This window comes from Malus sylvestris, chromosome 14, assembly GCF_916048215.2.
Source record: "Malus sylvestris chromosome 14, drMalSylv7.2, whole genome shotgun sequence".
NCBI classification, from domain to species: Eukaryota; Viridiplantae; Streptophyta; class Magnoliopsida; order Rosales; family Rosaceae; genus Malus; species Malus sylvestris.
The window spans coordinates 23,674,627-23,699,831 of NC_062273.1; the positions used below are offsets into that span (position 1 = coordinate 23,674,627).

Consider the following 25,205-nt stretch of genomic DNA (forward strand, 5'->3'; position numbering starts at 1 on the left):
TTGTGTTACATTTTGGTGTTTCAATTTAGTTTGTAAAGTACATAGCATTTCCAATATTTGAGAGCTAATATAATCAAAACAGATGGAAGTGGGACATAATGACTCAAGTGAGACACGTGACGTAATTGGAGGTCCAGAGACTTTATACAGTTTCCTTTGATTCAATATGAGTATGAGAATCTATGTTGTAGCCGACTATTTGGATTCAAATTGGTGCAAAAAAGTCTAATAGAAAGAGATTTTGAATTGTTCAAGACGTTTTAGGATTGAAACACGGTTTCCATTATAGTTTTTGCACTCAATGTTGGACAAGGATTTCTTGTCATTGTTCCATCCAGATTCTAAAAGGAAAGGCAAGTGGATTGAACGTGTATATATAGTAAGCCTCTGCTCTCACAAAACACACACTCTATTTTGAAATCAAAGGCTTATTATTGATTTGAGCATTACGGTTTTGTCAGGGAGGAGAAGGTTAATTCCAATACAAATATTACTCGAGTAGTTTCTACGGTGGCACTTGGGGCAAACCAGAAATTCCTCAAGAGTAGAAATACCTGTGCAACTGAGGCTAGGGATGGGCAAATACCCATTGGTTATGGGTAACCGCGGTTACCCGTCCATTTAAATTAAACGGTTACGGTTATGGGTAACCGTTTAGATAAATAAACGGTTATGGGTATAACCGTTTACCGGCGAAATTTAAATGGGCGGTTATGGGTATTAACCATGGTTATAAACGGGTAACCGTTTACCCATTTATTTTATATATGTAAAACTAACGCAAAACATGCTCTCGATCCAATAATACTTAGCACCTAATAAATTAGCAAGGAATTCATCGGTCATTTTCTTAATAACACTACTACAGGAATGATGATTCTCATCATCAAGGAATTGGCCAAATTAATTTAAATTCCTTGCGGGTAAGCGTAAAATTGACAGAAATGCTTTGACTGAATTGTCTTCTAAACAATTTTTGTAACCCAATAATACTTAGCAAATATTATATTTACCTTCATTAGTAACAGTTAAAAATATTGTCCGTAAACTATTATTTCAATTATTGGAATGGTATAAGGACTTAAAAAATTAAAATATGGAAATATATGATGAATGTACCTATAACGGTGTTTAATTGTCAAAAAAAAAAATTATAACAATTTTTTTTTTTTATTTCCAAGTTGTTAAAAAACATGTAGACGGGTGAAAAAAGGGTAATAGTAAAAAAAAAAAAGATAAACGGGTTAAAAAGGATAAATGGGTAAATGGGTATTAAACGGTTACGGTTAAATGGGTATGCGGTTATGGGTATGGTTAACCGTTTATAAACGGTTATGGGTATGGGCATAACCGTTTAGGCAATTACCCAACGGGTAAACGGTTATGCGGATATGAGCATAAACGGTTATGGGTAAATTAACCGCGGTTACCCGCCCGCATAACCATTGCCCATCCCTAACTGAGGCAGAGCCGAGAGGATCCACATCGAGTCTTCCAAACACTTCACCAACATTTCGACCCAACTCCATCTCCAACATAAGTTGAACAGCATCAAATGGGGCTGCTGGAGGGTGTCACACAATGTACAAGCCGTTTCACACACGTTGCAACCAAGTTAGGAAGTTTAGAAGCCTAAAAAAGGGACTGCCGTAGAGGCAGCAAGGGTTCTTCTCTCCCAAATTCTCTGTAACAAGGCTTTTATGCCTCCCCAATGTAATATGTCTATGCATACTCAAATACACTACAATATACTACAATAGATGTAGTCCGATTATGGGTGAACTACTATAGTTCATTTTGTACCAAGCTTAGATTGCTCTCCGACTTAGACCCACTCGAATTCCTAGTTCGCGGTCTAAAAACGCAAGTCAACAAGAAGTCGATAAAGCATGACACAGAAGAATGTGTAGATATCGAAATTTCGGTGAAATAAATGTTTACCAACACATTAAATTTTGACATGTCCGGGCTTACATGGCATGCAACATGTCAAAACTAAACGAGTCACTAAGTCTTTATTAGTTCTTTAATTGATTTTAATTTAAATCAAACAAATTAATTGATGAAGTCAAATCACGAAACAAGTATCAAATCAAGTTCTGGTTCTTTCATCAATTAATCAAGTCTACAATCAAGGCCGAATCCATCCGTAGGTAAGGCTTGGAAAGTCTATAACTATAAGGCTCTAAGACAAAGAAAAGGGTCTAGAAAATTATTCCAACACCCAGACGCTGAAGCTCCCAAATTCCCAAACACTCAAAAGGCTCAAAAAACTCTCTGCGTTCTTCACCAAACCTTTGAAGAATCATCAAGCACCACCACATGTGTCAATTCTTCCATCGCCACACGCCAAAACCTTGCGACATCTGTTCATCCAAGATTAAGCCATTGCGACCCTTGGATCAACAATCCTACACACACACTTTTCAACTCCGGAGATCGAATCAGAGGATTCAAACATTCTAAATAGAGATTGTAAACCCTAATAATAATTTGTACGTGTGTTCTTCTTTGATTTGTCATAATAATTTCGTGTTTACAAAGTGAAAATCGTAAAATTAAAATAAAAGATTTAATTTCCTATGCCTACTGCCTAATCAAGAATCAGAGAACAAGAATTACAGAAGCCTTTCAAGAAGTAAACCCAAGCCTTAGCAACACAATAAGATAAAATCCACCCCAAAACAACTCCAGCAAAAGAAAATAAGCAATTAAACCTAGAGATATATTAAAATACTTTAAACAGTGGACGCTTTATATGAACTATTGATTAATTAATTTACTTTTAATAAACATTGAACAGTGGATGTGCTCCTTCTGAAGCTCTGACCCTATGTCTCCGGCATGAAATCTTCTGTCAAACTCCCTTCACCTCACGTGCCACCTCCAAATTTTCGACACATGTACGGTAACTTTAACACCCACTTTAAGTGTCTCCGGCATCAAATATTTTGTCAAACTCCGTGTACCTCACGTGCCACCTCCAATTTTCGATACCTGCAAGGTAACTTTAACACCCACCTAACTTCAACTAGACACTTTTTAAGTCTAAGATCACGTTATGATCTCCAAATATAAAATATAATTCGTCCTATGTAATCTCCACAACAGGACGGAAGAGGATCCTCTCTGGATCCATTTGGTGAGAATCTTAAGATTCTTACATTCTAGTCGTTCATTGTATATGTAAAATTAGTTTTCATCAAGTATTATTTATGTTTAATTTTAAATAAAATCTAGTCATTCATTGTATGTTGTACGGTCAGTTTTCGTAAGGTATTATTTATGTTTAATTTTAAATAAAAAAATCAAATAATTTTTTATTGCACGATGCACGATAAATGATTAAAATGTGAGGATATCTAAGATTCCTACAATTTGGATCGCAATCCAAATCCCAACTGGACTGCCGTCCATAATTTTAAATGGGAGACTTTAGATGCGGTCCCTAGTTATGAACAATCTTTGACTGAAACCTTGTTGTTTTTCAATTTTTGATCCAAGTCCCTAAAATTAATTGATAATTTATTTCTATGTACGTTACTATATTTTTTAAATTAAAAATTAAAATTTATAGTTGTTTATAGTAATGAGATTTTAAATAAAAAACCATAATTTGTGGGATTAAAAATATTAAAATATAAATATACTATTGTGTGTGTCTGTGTGTAAACATGGGTACATTCATAAAAAATAACCAAAAAATTATTGTATCAAAACATGGGTACATTCTTCAAAATGGGTACATTTAGCAAAAATAAAAATGGGTACAAATAAATAAAAAAATATGGGTACAATACAAATAAAACTTTAAAAAATATGGGCACAAAAAGAAATTAATATATGGGTACAAATTAAAATTGAAAGGAAAATTGGTACAAATTAAAAAAGGGTTGCAAATAAAAAATGGGTACAAACTAAAAATAAAAATATATGATAAAAAGTTTAGCCATAAATATAAATATACTAATTGTAACATTTTTAATATTAAATGAATATATTTAGAAATAAAAAATATTTTATTATTGAAATAATTAATGATATTATTAATACAAATGACCTTGATCAAAAATTGAAAAGTAATAAGGTTTTAATCAATAGAGTAGTAAAAATAAGGATGAAAACCTAATTACTCCATTTTAAATTGAGTACGTAGTTGGGAAAATCTTATTTGAAGCCATGCATGCATCCGATCTTGCGTATACATGTAATGAATAACATTGATGAAGATATCAATTCTCCAGGTCATGTAAATAATTGTTTAACTGGAACTACTAGCGAAGTCAAGAATCATCAGGGCATGGCCAAAATTTGAAAGATAAAATTTTAAAAGTTTGGCCACATTCGATAAGTTAAATTTGATAAATTCATATGAACATAATTTAATTCAGACAAAGGTTATCCCTTATTCGAATCGAATATTAGCACTTGTAGTTTGGTTACATATGGTTAAACTTGATAAATTAATATGAACATAAATTAATTCAGATAAAGGTTATCCCTATTCGAATATTGGTCTGTACATAGATCTTCTTTAGTGTATAGAACCATTTTAAATAAAGTAAAATGGAAACGGTAAATTGTGAGTTCGTCTTGGCTAGGGTGTCTATTTTGATTCTTGATTCTCATCGTGTAGATGAGTCTAATTGGTGATTTCCGTTCTCAATTTAGTGTAAGTCTTTAGTTTGTATCGTGCGCGTGATCATATCTCGCTAAAAGTGATGTGACTTCACTTGTAAGCAATAATTTATTTTACTATTTGGTTTATCTTTTTTCTTTGTTTATTTCTTGATTATACCGTGTTATTTATTTATTTATTTGTTTGTTATTAAGAACCGGAGCTTAGTATGCACCAAATTTTTATTTTTTTAACAAAAGCATGCACCAAAATTTTAAATTAGTAGATTCTTTTGACTTTTTGATCAAATAAAAAGAATTTAGATCATTCACTCTCTGCATATCATACACTGAAATATGATAGAATTTTCAATTTATAGTTATGCAGATATTGACAACATTTTGTTCTTAAAAAAAAAAAAAAAAAAAAAAAAAACCAACTGGTGGTTTTGTCAGGATAGTCCATCCTTTCGAGAGTCGGAAAGACTCACAGAGGCATTTCAGCCTCTTCCTAACCACCATTATGCGATTCACCAGCATCATGAATCGAATTAAGACGTGTTGTATAAAATACGGGCCTGTAAATCGTCTTCAACCATTGACCACCCGTGGTTACATGTTGACAACATTTGAAAAGTACTAGTTATGCGCGAGAATTTCTGCACATTTTGTTTCGCCTCTAACTTGAGATGCTCTCTTAATTTATTTTTTTTATTCTCCAATGAATAATATTGTTTATGAAAATTTTTATACGATCATAGTATTATTTACGAGTATTTTGTACATTGGATAAGATTTGTTCGAGACTGTTTTTGAAAATAGATCTGTAATTAAGTGTTCTCCGTTGGTTAGGGTTCATCGACTTGACCGAAATTTTGTTTTGTAAGACTTATAAAAAGGGGAAACTTTGTGGTATATTTTACAGAAAGAAGAGTACCAGTACTTTTTTTTCTTCCAATGAACTATTAGATAATTAGTGGGCGACATGAATTTATCGTCATTAATTTTTGGACTCTGTACTTTCACATTAAGATATTACAACATGACCAGAAAATTCAAGATTTCACTTAAACTTAGTACCAAATATTCAGGAAATTTGCTGTGTTTTGACTCACCCAAATCCTCAGTAAATCACAAAACCATGAAATAGTATTAAGAATTGCTGAGAAAACTTCTAACCAAACGACATCGAGCTGGAAAATGAAGGGGTTATTTTTCGTGATCAATTAATGCATGTTAAATGTATAAAAAGATTGTTTAGTATTTCTTTGCATGCAGATCCTCTGTATCTATGTCCTCCCCAAGTTTTCTAATATGATTCAGTGTTTTTTAAGTCGTCGAATATTTTTTAAATTAAAATTCAATAATTAAGATTTAGCGATCAAAACTTAATAACTTAATGGACACTCCATGTAAAAGTGTACAATTATAGATGCGTAGCTAGCTGAAGAAAAAAAATTCACACAAAACACAAACAGGTCGATCAAATTAAGAAGAACAAAGAGATGCTGAAGCTTGATAACCTCCTGCCAATAATGCAGGAGCTGATCAATATTGAATCCTTCTCAAGCTTGTTGCACCAACGTCCTAATTTTTTCTTCACACTCAGACTAGTACTTCTTGTTAGTTTGATCATCATCCTATGCAAATATTTCTCCACTACTAGTATTAATTCACCTCCTTCTCCACCAAAACTCCCCATCATTGGAAACCTTCACCAACTAGGCTTGCGCCCATATCGCTCGCTTCATGCCTTATCCCGTTGCCATGGCCCTCTTATGCTTCTCCACTTCGGAAGTGTCCCCGTCCTCATTGTCTATCCGCTGAGACTGCCCGGTAGGTCTTGAAAACTCATGATCTCATATTCTGCAACCGGCCCAAGATCACTGTCTTCGGGAAGCTTTTATACAATTACAAAGACATGTCAGCGGCACCTTACGGAGAGTACTGGAGGCAGATGAAGAGTTTGACTGTTTTGCATCTGCTGAACAATGAAAGGGTTCGCTCTTTTCGTTCGGTGAGAGAAGAGGAAATAAAACTCATGATCAACAACATAAATAAGCAGTCATTGTCATCATCATCAAAGGAAGTCAATTTAAGCAAAATGTTTACGACGCTTACGAATGACGTGATCTCTAGAGTGGCTTTCGGGAGGAAGTACAGTGATGGAGAAGATGGGAGGATGTATAGGGAACTTGTGGCGGAGTTCATGGAGTTACTGGGAAGTGTCTATATCGGGGACTATATCCCATCACTTGCTTGGTTGAGCCGTGTCAACGGTATGGATGCAAGATTGGACAAGGTGGCTAAGAAGTTTGATCATTTTTTAGAGAAAGTTGTTCAAGACCATGTGGTGGATCATATCTCTAATGTGGATAGCAACAAGGATCAAAAGGATTTTGTGGACTTTCTGTGTTGGATTCAGAAAGAAAACTTGTTTAGTTTTCCTATTGAAACAGTTACCATATCATGGTAAGCCTCTCTCTCTCTCTCTCTCTCTCATCTTGAGCTGTTGAACTTGAAATTTTTAGGGCTTTTCACGTGTAAGTAACTGACAACTTTACACTTTAGAGGTAAACACTTCCAACTCCAATACGTTATAAAAACACACTTGAATTTTTTTTCCTCTAATTGGGTTCCTTAAATTTTTTGTTGAAAACTTAAAGTTGTTAAGAGTGTCTTTGTTAATTACTGAATTGTTACGACCACCTGAGAAGCTGAAAGGCAGTCAGAGTATCACATTAATTAGATAGCTATATTATATATAGTTTGCGTATTAAGATTAGCTATAGGTTATTTTTTCTATTAGGATTTTGAACCCAGGACGTAGTCTACTACCCGTCACCTTACATGCCCTCATAGCTATCCACAGTGGCTTAAGATTCGCTATAGGCTAATTTAAGAGGTTCTGTATTACTAGGTGACCATTAATTTACTTCGATTTTTGCAGGATGTGTTTGCGGCTGGAACTGATACATACTCAGTCATAGTCTGGGCAATGTCTGAGCTTTTAAGACATCCAATGATGATGAAGAAATTGCAAAATGAGGTGAGGGGGATTGTTGGAAACAGAAAGGAGATAATAACAGAAGACGATTTGGTTGAAATGCATTATCTCAAGGCAGTGATCAAGGAGACTCTTCGCTTATATCCTATTCTTCCAATACTAATCCCCAGAATATTAACCCAAGATGTGAAAATAAATGGCTACGACATCAAAGCTAACACACAAGTTATAGTCAATCTGTGGGGCATTGCAAGAGACCCAAACTATTACAGCAAGCCGGATGAGTTTGAGCCGGAGAGGATCGTGAATAGCGGAATAAATTATAAAGGGAATGACTTCCACTACCTTCCGTACGGATCTGGCAGGAGGAGCTGCCCAGCAATTCAGTTTACCACAGTTATTATTGAGCTTGCTTTGGCAAATGTAGTGCAGAAGTACGATTGGAAATTGCCAACATGATCAGCTGGAGGTTTAGATATGACTGAATCCAAGGGTTTAACCATGCGCAAAAAATCTCCTCTTACCGCCATCGCTGTTCCACATCGGTCATGAGCTTGCTAGGGTTTGCATATTTTGAGTGAGCAGATCATATGGAGGCCTTGGCTACTCTTGTGGGTGTGTATTTGGTGCAGCAGCTCTCTCAAAAAATCCTCGGATTTTGTTTCAAGGTCGATTATTGCTGCCTTTGTGGTAATTAATTGCTTCTGGGTTTCAATATTGTGGCATATGTTAACTATTTATGAACTAACCACGCGTACGCTCGTACGTGGATGGTGGATGATTGTCAAATAAGAATCAAGTTTAATATCAATGGGAAATTTGAATTTGGGCGTAGCACATTAATCACGTCAATTCAATTTTTGCCTATCAACATCAGATGCTTGCTTTGATCTTCTTGATATTCAGTGACACTTAACATTAACAAATTAAGTAAACAATATTAAGAACTTATCAAATATTTGAAGGGTTTTAGTAATGCACAATTATCCATTGGAAGCTGAATTGGACATTATTCCGAGCTATCTTGCATTTGAAGGATCTTCCCAGGAATACGTAAGTACTTTTGGTTTGGAAGATACAAGTACATAACTTGATGAACTTAATATACAATAATGCTGTAGATTTGAGTTCCTAGTAGTGGACATAGTGTCAATGGTCTGCTATTATATATGTTACTCGTCTTTCATTTTATTTTTCACAAGGGCTAAGTAAAAGCTTTATGTAGACATTTTAGGTCATTTCATATTTTGTCTTTTTTCTTTCCATATTTGAGCCTTACTCGTTGATACGAATGCGAGAGAACAAACAAAAAGGAATTTGGTGTTCAAATAAAAATTTTACGGAACTTTAATGTCAGGTACAATTTAGTAATGTTACCACTTTCTAGATCTTTACTATTTTGTTTGTTGATTTATGTGTGACTACGACCCATCTCCTCTTTATTTTCTGCAGCACACTCCCTCTTTGTCTTGCTCCTACCGATTCTCTCCTCTCACACCCCCTTCCGCCAACCCTCACTCTCTCTCTCTCTCACTTCGCATGGAGGAAAAAGGTAAAACCACCGCTGTTCTCCGACGAGATCAAACCTCCTAACTATCACCATTGTGATTGTGGGACTGATTTTCTAGAGGTGAGATTTGAATTCTACACCCTCGAATTAGTCTAGATTGTGAATTTGATAAAAAAAAAATGGTTGGGTTTTGGACACTGGTGGGTTTTTGGAAATTTTCCGACCAATAACCAGATTCTGACAAAGTCTGGCCGACGGATGGCGATCGATGTGAGGTAGGAGATGAGCGAATATTTTATAACGACGAAATATTCTCTAACGACGTCAGTATATTTTGTTAATAGCAGGTATATTCCTTCCCTGGCTATATTTTGTTAGGTGACCGGAATTTGGAAGATCCAGGCCAATGGCAACGTAATATTCCACATGTCGGTGACCATTACAGGTACCAGTGCATGGTGATGCATGACGGCTACTGGCCGGCGAGTGAAGATGCGTGAAATCCCGTGAGCCCAATTTTAAGTACTTTCACTGTTTTGAGCAAACAAAGGGAATTTTGAGTCATTTCATTAGTATTTATGAGCTTTGAGTAGCATAATGATTAGTATAGTGTTTGATATATAGGAGAGACTTATCCAAGGAGTTTAGCGGCCAGGCCAGGCAAAGCGGCTACAACCCGATGGCATATCAGTGAGTGGGCTTTCTTTTCATACACATTATATTTATAGTTTCCATAATGATTTTAATGAATTCATACCATATTTTTACTTAGAAATGTTACATGTTGAAGTTGGGTAGAGATTTATGAAATTTGGATGTTATGGTCGTACATATTGTACCTGCTCATCATGCATGCTTAAACCAGTGTTTAAGGTACTCGTCCGAGTCAGGACCACCGTCATGTGATGTTCACATCGCACCATTACGCTCACATTAAATTCATTGTAGGTTCCAGCTTGTACTAGTTGCTCTTGCATCTATGGCTCGTATGGGACGTGCTTAGTGTCATCTTCACGTGTATGTAGTACTCGATTGTAGATTATTACACCCATCATGTTCATGTAGCTACTTTTTACATGGACTTGTGTCTGTTTTTTATGAGTACATTGTGTTACACTTGTTGAGATATTTGTGATTTCCTTGTACCCTCAACATAACTGCTTTTATATTATGATCCTTAACTTTTCATACTTATTTGTAGTATGATTTCAGAAACTATACGGTTTTACGGTAATGGGTTATTATGTTACGAAAAACAAAGATTTTAGTAAATCTTTATATTGTCCACTCACACTTTCTGTTTTGCGCTCATCCAGAACTTAGTAGCTAGAATTTGTGGCAAGCAACGAAGACTGGTCTAACATGCGTTTCAGTTAATGTTAGAAAATTATTTCCTTTACTGTACTTTTATCTAGGCTCAGACACTGCATGCATTGTTCGTAACAAGGATTCATCCAACAATGCACTCTCACTCTTAATTTAATTTAGTTCTAGACTTTGATTTTAATTTACTCGTACTTTTTACTCATCACTTGCTGTATTCTAGTAAACGACTATAATTTGCTCTGGATTGTATTGGATTCGGTTACTTCTGTTGTATTGCATCTCTATTCTTGTAATGGTTTTGACTAGAATATATGTAATGTTGTTATATGCTATCATATGCTTGTGCATCTTTTATCGAATCCAACGACGCTTCAAACATTGAGAAATTAGGGGGAAAAAAAGCAATTAAACAAAGCAGGCAGCAGGTGTTCCAAGTTCTGGCACCGAGCCAGTTCAATAATTCCGCAGCAAGTGTCAAGAATGCTACGATTTTGCTTCCACAGAGTCAAAAAACTACGATGAATAACAATTAGAAGAGAAAAGCAGAAACTCGATACAGAGTACTTGAATTCTACATAAATTTGGAGAAAAGGAGAAATACAACTTAGTTTCAACGAATGAGAAGTAAAACGACACAAGTTGCTATGCTCTGAAGTTCTTTGTGACCACGTTCCAAACGCAGAAAGCCTATCTACAGGTCAATGACACGAGATAGCTTCTGGATGCGGTTCAATAAGAAGTCCCCTTGTTTGATGGTTGCTTGGTACAGTGAATTCTTAGCATCCGGACGGTTAGTTTCTAGTACACCAGCAACTTTGTCAATCTTGCAATGAAGCTTCCCTGCCGCAATGAAACGAGACAACTCCCTGTATATAGTAGAATCGGTTATGTTTATGCAGAAAGCAAGTATACGTAAAATACTGGACAACAGCTTCATCACAAAATCAGGGACCAGAACTTATAAAACAACATATAATAAACCTGATACGAGGTAACTATAAGACTCAGTCACTTACAGATCAATGAAATCCACAGTGACGCCAAATGCTTTAGCCATTGCTTCAATAGTGACACTCTTGTAGGATTCCAAGAACTGGGAATAAACAACAGTTCGGATCTCCCTCATGTAATACCGGAAGTGTGGATGCAAATAACGGTCCAACTTTATCTGCTCTGTCAGGCCAGCTGAAAAACAAAAAAATTACAGTTCCGGTAGCTCAGGAAAATGTTGGTTTGGTTGAGATACGACTGGACCAATTAACGTTCCGGTAGCTCAGGAAAATGCAAAACTGAAGCACATTATATAGTCGAACCAAAGTTCTAATATCATGCAACCATATCATGTCAGACAATAATCACTGCATAGATCTCTTATGATTTAAGTTAGTTGTCTACTTACCAAATGCTTTGAAAAATGATTTGTATTGGCAATCATAAAGAGAGTTCAAAAACTCGGTAAGGTACGGAATCTTCCCAATCACTGTCAATATCTCTGGAGCATCCACGACCTGCAACATATTGTTCAAAATTATTAATTTCTTGTAAGAACACGCATTAATTAACACAATGGGAGAAACATATAAAACAGGAAAGCAAAATCACAAAGCATGCAGTAAGAAAGCAGTTTACCTTTTGTTTTAAAGAAACTCTGTCCAACGATATAATGCTTGTAAGGACGGTATAAAATATGAAGATATCATATGGAAATATTTCATAAGTGGTGAAGGTAGAAATCGAATCCAAGAACAAATCAGCAGCCTTCTTAAAATTCCGAGTGGACATGCAGTACAAGCCTTCATAAACCTTCAAACGATTCTTCCTTTCCCAATCACCTCCCTCTTCAAATAAGCTGCCATCATGATACAATGGTTACAAACAAAGCTCAGCTACCAAATTTAGAACCAAAAACTGCAGCTCATAAATCCACGTCACTACTACTTACTTCTTCGCTTTGTCAATACTCTTAGAAATGAGGTCAAAATCCATGTAAAAGAAACCAAGTTGCAGTGTATGGAAGACCAAGTCCATCTTTTGCCCAACTGCAACTGTCTTGCTTTCCGTTACTTTGAGTTGTTCCAATGCTTTCTCCTAGGTTCATAAGGGAAGAATTTTTGAAGTCAAACTGAGGCATACCACTAAAAGGGGAAAAATAAAATGCAGCTATGACTCGTATAACAATTAAGTTACCACTTATCTACCTTGTCGCCAATACGAATGAAAAACAGGGACTTGGCCAAGTGAGCTTCTCGAACCTCACTTTCCCCTAAGTTCTCTTCCGCGTCAGCAATCCTAAACAAAGGCAACCAGATAAGCTTCTTGGTAAAGGAAACCACTTTATCACGAAAAAAAGTTCATTAAAATTCAAGATCTAATAAATCAAATCAATTGCAGTAATAATAGCACAAATAACAAAGTTCTTCAAACTAGAAAATTCAAACACATCTTGTCATTCCACTTAACCCACTGTGAAAAAAAACCAACGGTTGGCCAACAAAGAACTCATACTCCATTAGCATCCAATCCCGCAAAACTATATCACCTGCGTAAAGCCTAATTCAACAAGTTATCAAAGTTCTTTTCTGCCTCAGCAATCCTAAACAAAGCCGACCATATAACTTACTTGGTAACAGAAATTACTTCATTGCAATGACTATAATAATAGTACAAACAACAATATTTTTCACCCTATACAATTCAAACAAATCTTGTCATCCGACTTAATTTACAATAAAACTCCAACGGATTACGAATATGTCAATGAAGAATTCATACCCCATCAGCATCCCATCTCACAAAACTACATCACTTGTGCAAGCCTAGTTCAACAAGTTACCTAAGTAATAGCAAATTTTTGTAGCTTCGTATCTCACGGTGAAGCGTCCAAAGCATAAATTTCAATCCCTAGTTCTCTTTTCGCATAATTCTCAGTAACCAAACACAATCTGGACCAAAATCAAAATTTAAAACGAGAAAAAACAATAAAGAACTTACTTTTCGTCAAGCTTCTTGAGCTCCTCCTGGTTCTTCGCCCTCATCGAGTCCATAACGCCCTGGTCCAGCTCAAGCACCGATTCGGAGACTAGGGTTTCGTACAACGGCGCCATATCTACAAAACATCAAACCGAAACTCAATCCGCGATACGCAAAAACCGAAATTGAAAACACAGGCAATGCAAAAATGGGTTCAATTTAGTGAAAAATAGGCGATCTTACCGTCGGCTTTGACGGAGGTGAAAACCTCGTCCCTGAGTTGGACCTTTTCGATGTCCGGGACATCGGAATGGGAAAGGAGGAAGAGCTTGTTTGCGAGCACAAGGTGCGGCTGCTGCGTCCCCTCTTGGGCCTCCATTTGGAATCGGTGGTGGTGGTGACTCGGGTGAGTTAGGTCTCCGAGTCGGGAATTCTTTGTGCTTTGCTTGAAGGAGGAGGAAGTGAAACGACTGTGTGTTTTGGCCTAGTGAGTATCTTTATTCTCTCGCTTGGTAATTAAGGGTTAAGTCTTTTTCAACACGAAAGGTAGATTGGGGGAAGGGGATGTTGTTAAATTAAGATTTGATAGGATTTGATAGTATTTTAATAGATTTTAACATTCAAGAGTAGTTAATTAAATTTTACAAGAGAATTTTAAAAGATTTTGAAATTCTGGTCTAGTTAAATTAGAATTTTAAAGGATTTTAAAGAATACATCTAAATCTATAGGTAGTCGATGAAGATTTTAAAAAGTTCAGAAGTCTAGGTGTGTGAAAATATCAAAGATTTGCTAAGATTTTAATGGATGAAGGATTTTGATGGATTTGAGAGTAGAAGTATAAATAACAAATGCCATAAATAATCCAACCTCCATCCCAATGATTTCATTTCAAGAACAAAGGATTCTATCTGTAGAAGAGGAATAGTCTTCCTCATTTTTTGCCTCGCTTGAGAACCCAGTGAGCAGCTCACCATCTATACATAACATATTTCCAAATCCTCATTTCTCTAACTTGCTTTCACCACACCTCATCCCTTCCCGTGACCCACCCATTGCCATATTGGATGAACAATCCCACCCATGCACTGCCAAATGGGTTTGATTTTCGTGCTTTGCCTTTATTGGATGAACAATCCCATGCTATTGCAGGTAAGGTTGTGATTAAAGCTTGTGAGTGTTTGTTGTTGCTCAAATCCAATACAAATCATGGATGGCATTGAATAAAGATGGACAAGTGAGTCACTCTTTGATTACTATGTATGCAAGATGTGGTGAGTGGGTTTTTGCACGGAAAGTGTTTGATGAAATTATTGAGAGGGATTTGGTTTTGTGTATGACACGCCCGACCCTGATATTTACCAAACACCAAGGTAAGCATGTGTGGCCGACACCCGAAGGTGATGAAGCCATATTAGGACGCATGAGAACTAAGAACAATTAACTGACATAAATAAAACTTGAAAATTTAATTATAATGAATATGCATTTATGGAATGTATTCAGAGCATACAACTAAATCCGAGACACTAAAAATGAATAATATGAAATTGAATGAACAAGGAGATGGGTCCTACACCAAAAGAATTCAAAGATGTCGATGCGAGAGTGCCTTGACGTTGTGATTGTATGTCTCGATTCTAAGTCCTGAGGGGGCGCAAAACAAAACATGAGTGGACCAAGTTTATATATAAGTAATACTGAAACAGTTATTCATCAACGTACTAACCCCCAAGGTTTATGATAACTCAATAGTATAATATGTAATAAGTTTTTCAAAAACCCTAGCATACCATAAAACCTTTGGGCAAAAACATATATCGTATATAATGTTGTGTTTAGTAGTAGTATCACAATCGCCCGTAGGCACTACATCTTCTGGCCGAAGCCAATATATAAGTATCTTTCGGCCGAAGCCACTAACCAAATACCCTGCCGAAGCCCATATAAATATCTTCCGACCGAAGCCACCAACCAAACACCCAGCCAAAGCCAATATAAGTATCTTTTGGCCGAAGCCACCAACCAAATGCTTAGCCGAAGCCAATATAAGTATCTTCCGGTCGAAGCCAATATAAGTATCTTTCGGCCGAAGCCACTAAACAAATACCCTGCCGAAGCCCATATAAATATCTTCCGACCGAAGCCACCAACCAAACACCCAGCCAAAGCCAATATAAGTATCTTTTGGCCGAAGCCACCAACCAAATGCTTAGCCGAAGCCAATATAAGTATCTTCCGGTCGAAGCCAATATAAGTATCTTTCGGCCGAAGCCACTAAACAAATGCCCGGTCAAAGCCAATATAAGTATCATTCACTCGTAAGCAGTATCATATGAATAGCCATTAAATAAGCACATAAAAATTAAACATAATATTTCTAATATATATATATATATATCTTAAATCGGAGCTCAGTAACTAAAATGTCATATCGTAAAACCACGTTTATCAATGGGTATATAGTCATCAATCATATATACCACTAAGAACGTAAAGTCGAATGAGCATGATAATTCATAAAGCATGAAACCAATTTACTCATAAACGTTTCATAAAACATAGACATAAAATCATGTTTTTCATGTATGCATTTCCAATAGTAAAACATGCATTTTGGAAAGGGTCCACTCACAAATACTTTGCCGTCAAAGAGCCGTACAAACTAGAGAGGATGGAAACGTCATAAACACTTGCACCTAAGCACATAAGGGTACCAATTAATAAAATTATACTAAAATAGTTGAATTTTGGGAAACAGACGTCATAAACGGATTCAGGACGTCGAAAAATATATAGGGGAACCTCGGGTACCCCCATGCGCCGTTGCACGCACCTTCACGTGCTGCCGCATATGCCGATTTGGGTTATCGGAAAAGTCACCATTGTGGATAGTGGCGGAGTATAGTATCTCCAGTGAAGGAACATGTGCTCCACACGTCGGCCAAAACCTGCGTGTTCACAGCCTGGGTTCAAGGATTGGTTATGGGTTGGGCCGATTTTCCTTGGGTTTGGGCCTGAGGTAGTTGGGCTTGGGCCTAGTTTATTGGGTTAGGCCCAGGCTAAAGGGTTGGGCTGGGTCTCATTTAGGTTTAAGCTTGTAACTGAGCTGGGTTCAATAGGTCACAATTATGGATTGGGCCGAGAGTTTGGGCCAAGTTCTATGGCCCAATAACATTGGGCCGGGTAAGGTTGTGGATCGGGTTTAACTCGTTTTCAGGCCAAGTTTGCCTAGTTTCTGGGCACAAATTCAAACGCCCATAACTTCTTCGATACTCAACCAATTCAAGTGATTCAAAAACCAAAGTTGTAGTACTTGATGAGATGAAGAGAATGGTACCTTGCACGATGGCTAACTCGTCGTGGTTTGGCCGGAAAACGCCTAAAAAATGGCGCTGTTAGTTGGAAAACTAGGAAAAGCTACTCCAAGCTATTTTCTGCAATTAACACATATGTACAACTCAAAACAAGCTTCGATCTAATCCTAAAACACATCCCAAGGATTTCTAGAAGCTTACTAACGTCGAAAAATCATGAAACACGTCGGGGAAGACGATGAATAGTGACACCGTCACTGTAGGGTTTCCTGGTGCTTAACTTGGGGTTTTCGAAGCCTCTCCATCCAAGTGGTGGTGGTTTGAGGTAGTTGTGGTTGCTTTGTGTGTGTGGTTCAGAGAGGAGATGGAGAGTTGCAGAGAAAGAAAGCTCGGGGAGAGATGAGAAATAAAGAGAATGAGAGAGTGGAGGCAGAGATGAGAGAGAGAGAGAGAGCTCATGGATCCAAAATGAAGAAAGGGAAGAGGGCCGGGAGACAAACCAAAAGGAGTGGGGCCCACTTAGGCACATCAAATATAAAATAAAGCCCAAAAGCAACCCATTTCAAAATATCTAGTCCAACCATAATGAAAATACCAAAATACCTTTCCGTTCCAAAATCCGTTATATTAATTGGGACGAGTTGTTACAATGTAATTCCATGATTGCTGGGTATTGCAATATGAGGTGTGCTGGAGATGCGATGAGGGTTGTTTCGGGAAATGAGGGGTGATGGATTTGAGCCTAATGAAACAACTTTGGCAACAGTTCTTGAGCATCCGGGGACATGGGGGATTTGAGTTTGGGTCCGTGGGTGGAGTGTTTTGTAGTTGAGGAGAAATTAGAGATGAATTCATATGTAGGCTCTCCATTGATTGGCAGGATAAAAGTCCTAAGAAATCCTAGAAAAAATCCATACAAATCCATAGAAATCTATAGGTGAAATCCATATAAATCTATCAAAATCCGTATACGCTTGTAGAATATATTAAAATCCTCTAAAATATGTCACTTAAAAATGTCTATTAAAATCCTCTGAAATCCAAGTTGACTACACCCCCATAGTAAATCAAGGGAAGCAAAAAGTAAAAAAAGGTAATTGTAGTGTGTTGCGGCCTATTTTATTGAAGGGAGAGAGTGAAAGATGGTGAGTCAAAGAAAGATGACAGAGTTGAGAAATTTATGTTATGTGCATTTCTCATTACCGTGCTTTTATTTATAGTAGTACAAAATATAATCTACTACTTATTTACAAAATCGTACTTGCGCTAGAATTTGTGTCACAACATAGTCTTTATTGTGTTTTTTTTTTCTTTTTTTTTTGTGGTCAAACGATAGTAGATATTATTAAATATGGATTGAAACGTTTACATTTTTGGCCAAAATTTTAGACAATTATCCCAAGAACGTCATACCCAATCTATAGTGCCTCTATTCCTCATTATAAATGAAGCCGCTAAGTGAGCCGCTCCATTGCATTTTCGAGAAGCAATAGAAAACTCAATCGACTCCAATTATTAGGTAATTGTTGGATATCAAAGGTGAACCAGACCAGACCAAACCAGTAAATGTTAAAAATTTGGACTTGCATTTGGGTATATGAGGTTGTCTTCGTTTTAGAATACAAAGGTTAAAAGTCATATTTGACTCCAAATGTAGCGATGCAAGTGATTAAAACTCCAATGCCAAGTCAATTTTGAATTTAACTTTTTAATCTTATGTATTAGAGAGAGATTAAGTCCAATTTAGAGTTGTTGATGCACAAAACCGGAGGTCTTGGAACAACGTAAATCCAACCGTGAATTTGCATGTAATGTAAATGACACAAGATGTATCGTGGTTCACCCCAAGGTTTGGGCTACGTCCACACTGAATATGTATTTATCTGAGAGGTGAGAGAGAGCTCTAAGAGTGAGAGCTTGGAGAGGGGTGAGGAGCCTTAGGAATTGGCATCTCCTAATTGTGAGGGTGAGGGGTCCTTTTATAGAATAAAGACTCCTCACTTCTTACATATTTGCCCTTTCCTTTATCACATAATTACATTAAAGTCCCCCGAGTATTTATACGAGGTCTAAATACGAGGCCCTAAATATGGTATAAATAGTAGTCCCCCAAGTCTTCAGTCAAGAGAGTCTTTTGGCTAAAGACTTGAAATTCAATCCATATGTGGGCCGAAGTAACTAGATGCTGTCTTGAACTGATGCTCGATATGAGGCAGTGCTCAATCTGAAATGACGCTCAACTAGAAGTAGCACACGCTGTGAGGCTGCTCGGCTCGTGGCTTATGTTGCCTTGGTTAGCTCGGCTTGCAGCGTTTGAAGGTGAGGGAGTCCCTTTTATAGAATAAGGGCCCGCTCCTCAATACATGAATGATGAGCTAGAGTTGATGCTTTCTAATGATGGTGAGGGAGTCCATTTTATAGAATAAGGGCTCGTTCCTCAATACATAAATGATGGGTTATAGTTGATGCTCGCAGCGAGACGGTTGCTCAGTAGGCGGCGATGCTCTCTAATGGTGGTGAGGGAGTCCCTTTTATAAAATAAGGGCTCGCTCCTCAATACATAAGTAATGGGCTAAGTCCCCCAAGTATTTTTCATGAGGCCCAGTTGAGGCCCAATATATGGTACATAATGTAGTCCTCCAAGTCTTCGGTCAATAGAGTCTGTTGGCTAGAGACTTCAAATTGGATCTATGTATGGGCCGAAGTGGTGGTTGTTCGGGGGCGGTATTTGTATACCTTGCACTGAAGCTTTATAGGTGAAGCTTTGCAAGTGAAGCTTTGAAGCTGGAGCTCTGTAAATGAAGCTTTCGAAGCTAGAGCTTTTGTAAATGAAGCTTTTGAAGCTAGAGCTCTGTAAATGAAACTTTTGAAGCTAAAGCTCTGTAAATGAAGCTTTTGAAGCTGATTTAACATGAGTGATGCTCATGAATGTTTGATTGACATGAGTGATGCTCATGGATGTTGACATGAGTAATGCTCATGGATGTTGTCATGAGTAATGCTCATGGATGTTGTCATGAGTGATGCTCATGGATGTTGTCATGAGTGATGCTCATGAATGTTGACATGAATGATGGTCATGAATGTTTATGTATGATTGTCATGAGTGATGCTTATGAATGTTTATGTATGAATGACATGAGTAATGCTCATATATAATTTGGAGTACTAGGCGTACTTTTGATCACCTGGTTGGTGGCATGAATGGGAGTATAAGTTGTACATTTCATCACCTAGTTGGTGGCATGGATGGCTAGTTGCCAAATTAGAGTACGGGTTGTACATCTCATCACCTGGTTGGTGGTAATAGCGGCGGGTTGCCGAATAATTTTGGAGTACTGAACGTACTTTTGGTCACCTGGTTGGTGGTAATAGTTCAGGTTGCCGAATAATTGTGGAGTACTGGGCGTACTTTTGATGACCTCGTTGGTGCTATTTTGGGCTTATGGGCCTTCGCTATCCACAACATGCCAGCCCATTTATTTTGGGCTTTGCCGTTTTTTTTTTTACCTTTTAACGAGGTTTATACAGATGTTTCCGACAGATAAGAAAAATAAATTACATCACTCAAAAAATAAAGGTTTCGACAGTTGCAGATCGTTGGTGCGTACTGCGCCTACTACGTACTGGGTTGCTTCTGTTGGTAGCGTCAGTTGGCTTGGATTGTATTTTAGAGACTGGAGTAACAGATGTTGTCAGATCTGAATTCGAATGAGCTGGCTTGTTGGCCCATCATCGTCATGGTTGTGGACTGCACCACCCCACCATAAATCCCATTAATATTATCTGCTTTTGCTTTTGTTTCCTTTTCCATCGCACCTCTCTCACTCAGTCACTTTTTCTTTTCCACCTACAGACACTTTCACCTGCATAGATTTGCTTTTTTTCTGGTTATCTCCCTTTTCTTTTCCTAGCGCTCCATGGCCATGTCCCACCACAAATGCATGTTGTCTACCAAAGTGATCAATGAGGCTAACAAGGTCGCCGACAAGGTGGAGAATGGAGTAGGAGGTAGGGTTGAGAGGGTTGGCCTCGGAGCCATCCACGCCGTTGATTTCAGGGTTGATTTTCTTCATCCACCCCAGCATGTGGTTGAATGACTTGTTCTTCATCACTAATGAAGCGGATGAAGGAGCTAAGAAGGCGAGAGAAGAACGCCATGTATGTTATGAAGCTATCCCTCATAGAGGATAAAGTCCCACAATCGCATTTGTACTCTCTGGTGCCACAAATTTTCGAATAAGCTTTCCAATTTGACTGAACCGTATACTTCTTAGAGCACTTATCGCATTTCCACTTTTTCTCACTGTGCTTTCTGCAAAAGTGCTTTTTAATCCCAGTGATATCACCCAAAGCTCTGGACGGATCGTGGTGTACACAAGAAGCCTCCGGGTAGACGTAAACTCACTTCTTCACTTCTTTGCCCGACCTTTGCTGCAACTTCCATGGCAGATTATGGCCCCGTCGGTGGAGCTGCAGGTTCTGGTCCTGCTAGAAGCCATTGCTACAGATCTCGCACACGAAACGGTTCGTAGCAAGCAGGGTCGTCGGTGATAGCGCGATCACCTCCGCCTAACATCGGCACCGGACAAGCCACCGGCTAGGGCAAAAGGGACAGTGAGACCGTCGGATACAACGAAAATGACGTCATGCATAATTTCACTCGACATGAACTTCTGGCTCATAGAGTAACAAAGCTCGAGAGCCAGCAATGTGCTACAGAGCTCGGGGATCTCTTCGTAGCTGAACCCATATCTCAGATCCAAACACCCATTAGCCGTCCCAATCTTCTACCTTTCTTTCCTATTTTGCTTGAAGGGCATGTGGAGGTGGCGGACGATGATGATTTGTCGATGACCAAGAGCTGGGTTTCGCCAGCTGCTCTAGGTGCAGGTCCTGGAGACTGAAGCACGGCCCAGCTGTCCATCTTATCCCTCACCTCCATTATCATGGTCTACATCTTAAGTTTGGTGTCGTGGAGATGTAGACCATGGTGAAGAAGTATCAGCAGAGGTTTAGGAATGTGAGGGATGAGATGGACAGCTGGGCCGTGCTTCAGTCTCCAGGACCTGCACCTACAGCAGCTGGCGAAGAACACAAGATGACGTTGCGGGCGGGTCCACCGTCGAAACTCGGCTCTTGGTCCTCGACAGATCATCATCGTCCGCCACCTCCACATGCCCTTCAAGCAACATAAGAGGAAGAGGTAGAAGATTGGAACGGCTAATGGGTGTTTGGATATGAGATATGGGTTCAGCTACGAAGAGATCCCCGAGCTCTGTAGCACCTTACCGGCTCTCAAGCTTTGTTACTTTATGAGCCAGAAGTTCATGTCAAGTGAAATTGTGCATGACGTCATTTTCGTTGTATCTGACGGTCTCACTGTCCCTTTTGCCCTAGCCGGTGGCTTGTCCGGTGCCGATGTTAAGCGGATATGATCGCGCTGTCACCGACGACCCTGCTTGCTACGAACCATTTCGTGTGCGAGATCTGCAGCAATGGCTTCCAGCGGGACCAGAACCTGCAGCTCCACCGACGGGGCCATAATCTGCCATGGAAGCTGCAGCAAAGGTCGGGCAAAGAGGTGAAGAAGCGAGTTTACGTCTGCCCGGAGGCTTCTTGTGTACACCACGATCCGTCCAGAGCTTTGGGTGATCTCACTAGGATTAAAAAGCACTTTTGCAGAAAGCACGGTGAGAAGAAGTGGAAATGCGATAAGTGCTCCAAGAAGTATGCGGTTCAGTCAGATTGGAAAGCCCATTCGAAAATTTGTGGCACCAGAGAGTACAAATGCGATTGTGGCACTTTATCCTCTATGAGGGATAGATTCATAACACACAGGGCGTTCTTTTCTCGCCTCCTTAGCTCCCTCATCCGCTTCACTAGTGATGGAGAACAGGTCATTCGACCACATGCTGGGGTGGATGAAGAAAATCAACCCTGAAATCAACGGCGTGGATGGCTCCGAGGCCAACCCTCTCAACCCTACCTCCTACTCCATTCTCCACCTCGTCGACGACCTTGTTGGCCTCATTGATCACTTTGGTGGACAACAAGCATTTGTGGTGGGACATGGCCATGGAACGCTAGGAAAAGAAAAGGGAGATAACCAGAAAAAAGCAAAAGCAAATCTATGCAGGTGAAGGTGTCTGTAGGTGGAAAAGAAAAAGAGACTGAGTGAGAGATGTGTTGTGGAAAAGGAAACAAAAGCAAAAGCAGATAATATTAATGGGATGTATGGTGGGGTGGTGCAGTCCACAACCATGATGATGATGGGCCAACAAGCCAGCTTATTCGAATTCAGATCTGACAGCAGCTGTTACTCCCAATCTCTCAAAAACCATCCAAGCCAACGGACGTTACCAACAAAAGCAACCCAGTACGCAATAGGCGCAGTAAGCACCAACGATCTGCAACTGTCGAAACCTTTATTTTTTGAGTGATGTAATTTATTTTTCTTATCTGTCGGAGACATCTGTATAAACCTCGTCAGAGGGTTAAAAAAAATGGCAAAGCCCAAAATAAATGGGCTGGCATGTTGTGGATAGCGAAGGCCCATAAGCCCAAAATAGCACCAACCAGGTCATCAAAAGTACGCCCAGTACTCCACAATTATTCGGCAACCCGCCACTATTACCACCAACCAGGTGACCAAAAGTACGCCCAATACTCCAAAATTATTCGGCAACCCGCCGCTATTACCACCAACCAGGTGATGAGATGTACAACCCGTACTCTAATTTGGCAACTAGCCATCCATGCCATCAACCAGGTGATGAAATGTACAACTTGTACTCCTCTTCATGCCACCAACCAGGTGATCAAAAGTACGCCTAGTACTCCAAATTATACATGAGCATTACTCATGTCATTCATACATAAACATTCATGAGCATCACTCATGACAATCATACATAAACATTCATGACCATCATTCATGTCAACATTCATGAGCATCACTCATGTTAACATTCATGAGCATCACTCATGACAACATCCATAAGCATCACTCATGTCAACATCCATGAGCATCACTCATGTCAATCAAACATTCATGAGCATCACTCATGTCAAATCAGCTTCAAAAGCTTCATTTACAGAGCTCTAGCTTCAAAAGCTTCATTTACAGAGCTCTAGCTTCAAAAGCTTCATTTACAAAAGCTCTAGCTTCGAAAGCTTCATTTACAGAGCTTTAGTTTCAAAGCTTCACCTACAAAGCTTCAGTGCAAGGTATACAAATACCGCCCCCGAACAACCACCACTTTGGCCCATACATAGATCCAATTTGAAGTCTCTAGCCAACAGACTCTATTGACCGAAGACTTGGGGGACTACATTATGTACCATATATTGAGCCTCAACTGGGCCTCATGAAAAATACTTGGGGAACTTAGCCCATTACTTATGTATTGAGGAGCGAGCCCTTATTCTATAAAAGGGACTCCCTCACTTTCACTAGAGAGCACCCATTGTTCATGTACTGAGGAGCGAGCCCTTATTTTATAAAAGGGACTCCCTCACCACCATTAGAGAGCATCGCCGCCTACTAAGCAACCGCCTCGCCGCGAGCATCAACTCTAGCCCATCATTTATGTATTGAGGAACGAGCCCTTATTCTATAAAAGGGACTCCCTCACCATCATTAGAAAGCATCAACTCTAGCTCATCATTCATGTATTAAGGAGCGAGCCCTTATTCTATAAAAGGGACTCCCTCACCTTCAAATGCTGCAAGTCGAGCCAACCAAGGCAACATAAGCCACGAGTCGAGCAGCCTCGCAGCGTGTGCTACTTCTAGTTGAGCATCATTTCAGATTGAGCACTGCCTCATACCGAGCATCAGTTCAAGACAGCATCTAGTTACTTCAACCCACACATGGACTGAATTTCAAGTTTCCAGCCAAAAGACTCTCTTGACTGAAGACTTGGGGGATTACTGTTTATACCATATTTAGGGCCTCGTATTTAGACCTCGTATAAATACTCGGGGGACTTAAATGTAATTATGTGATAAAGGAAGGGGCAAATATGTAATAATTGAGGAGTCCTTATTCTATAAAATGACCCCTCACCCTCACAATTAGGAGAGGCCAATTCCTAAAGCTCCTCACCCCTCTCCAAGCTCTCACTCTCATAGCTCTCTCTCTCACTTCTCAGATAAATACATTTCAGTGTTGACGTAGTCCAAACCTTGGGGTGAACCACGATACATCTTGTGTCATTTACATTACATGCAGATTCACGGTCGGATTTACGTTATTCCAAGACCTCCGGTTTTGTGCATCAACAAGAGTTAAATATAATTGTGCAATGGACTTTTAACTCTAAAGTCAGATTCAAAGTCAAATATGATTTCACATCATATATGAGATTGTCATTGAAGAATGACACTATAGATTGTCGTCAACCACTTCTACACTTTGATCAGAGGTCAATGACAACAAATTTGAGGGTTGGAGTT

At 38.9% G+C, this 25,205-nt stretch overlaps 2 protein-coding genes and 1 pseudogene across 2 annotated transcripts; 2 read left to right on the forward strand and 1 right to left on the reverse strand.

Moving 5' to 3' along the window:
* The first annotated feature begins 6,071 nt into the window (after nucleotides 1-6,071).
* On the forward strand, nucleotides 6,072-8,448 carry LOC126600365 (cytochrome P450 736A117-like; annotated as a pseudogene).
* Nucleotides 8,449-10,886: 2,438 nt separating this feature from the next.
* On the reverse strand, nucleotides 10,887-13,932 carry LOC126600226 (26S proteasome non-ATPase regulatory subunit 6 homolog). Its single transcript, XM_050266792.1, has 8 exons — nucleotides 13,674-13,932; nucleotides 13,452-13,566; nucleotides 12,659-12,749; nucleotides 12,403-12,548; nucleotides 12,090-12,309; nucleotides 11,860-11,968; nucleotides 11,477-11,645; nucleotides 10,887-11,326 (listed from the first exon to the last, which is right to left on the reverse strand). Exons 1-8 carry the CDS (start codon nucleotides 13,807-13,809, stop codon nucleotides 11,152-11,154), a joined length of 1,161 nt encoding a protein of 386 aa, XP_050122749.1. The 5' UTR covers nucleotides 13,810-13,932; the 3' UTR covers nucleotides 10,887-11,151.
* An 8,247-nt stretch (nucleotides 13,933-22,179) lies between these two features.
* Nucleotides 22,180-22,689, forward strand: LOC126599135 (zinc finger protein GAI-ASSOCIATED FACTOR 1-like). The gene has a single exon (XM_050265474.1). It carries the CDS (start codon nucleotides 22,180-22,182, stop codon nucleotides 22,687-22,689), a length of 510 nt encoding a protein of 169 aa, XP_050121431.1.
* The last annotated feature ends 2,516 nt before the right edge of the window (nucleotides 22,690-25,205 follow it).

Excerpts from the sequence above, each read along its gene's own strand:
- LOC126600226 (XM_050266792.1), bottom strand. The coding sequence starts at position 13,809 with ATGGAGGCCCAAGAGGGGACGCAGCAGCCGCACCTTGTGCTCGCAAAC. Across the intron at positions 13,567-13,673 it reads CACCTCCGTCAAAGCCGACG|ATATGGCGCCGTTGTACGAA; the intron begins GTAAGATCGCCT and ends GATGTTTTGTAG. Across the intron at positions 11,646-11,859 it reads ATCATTTTTCAAAGCATTTG|CTGGCCTGACAGAGCAGATA; the intron begins GTAAGTAGACAA and ends TTTGTTTTTCAG.
- LOC126599135 (XM_050265474.1), top strand. The coding sequence starts at position 22,180 with ATGATCGCGCTGTCACCGACGACCCTGCTTGCTACGAACCATTTCGTG.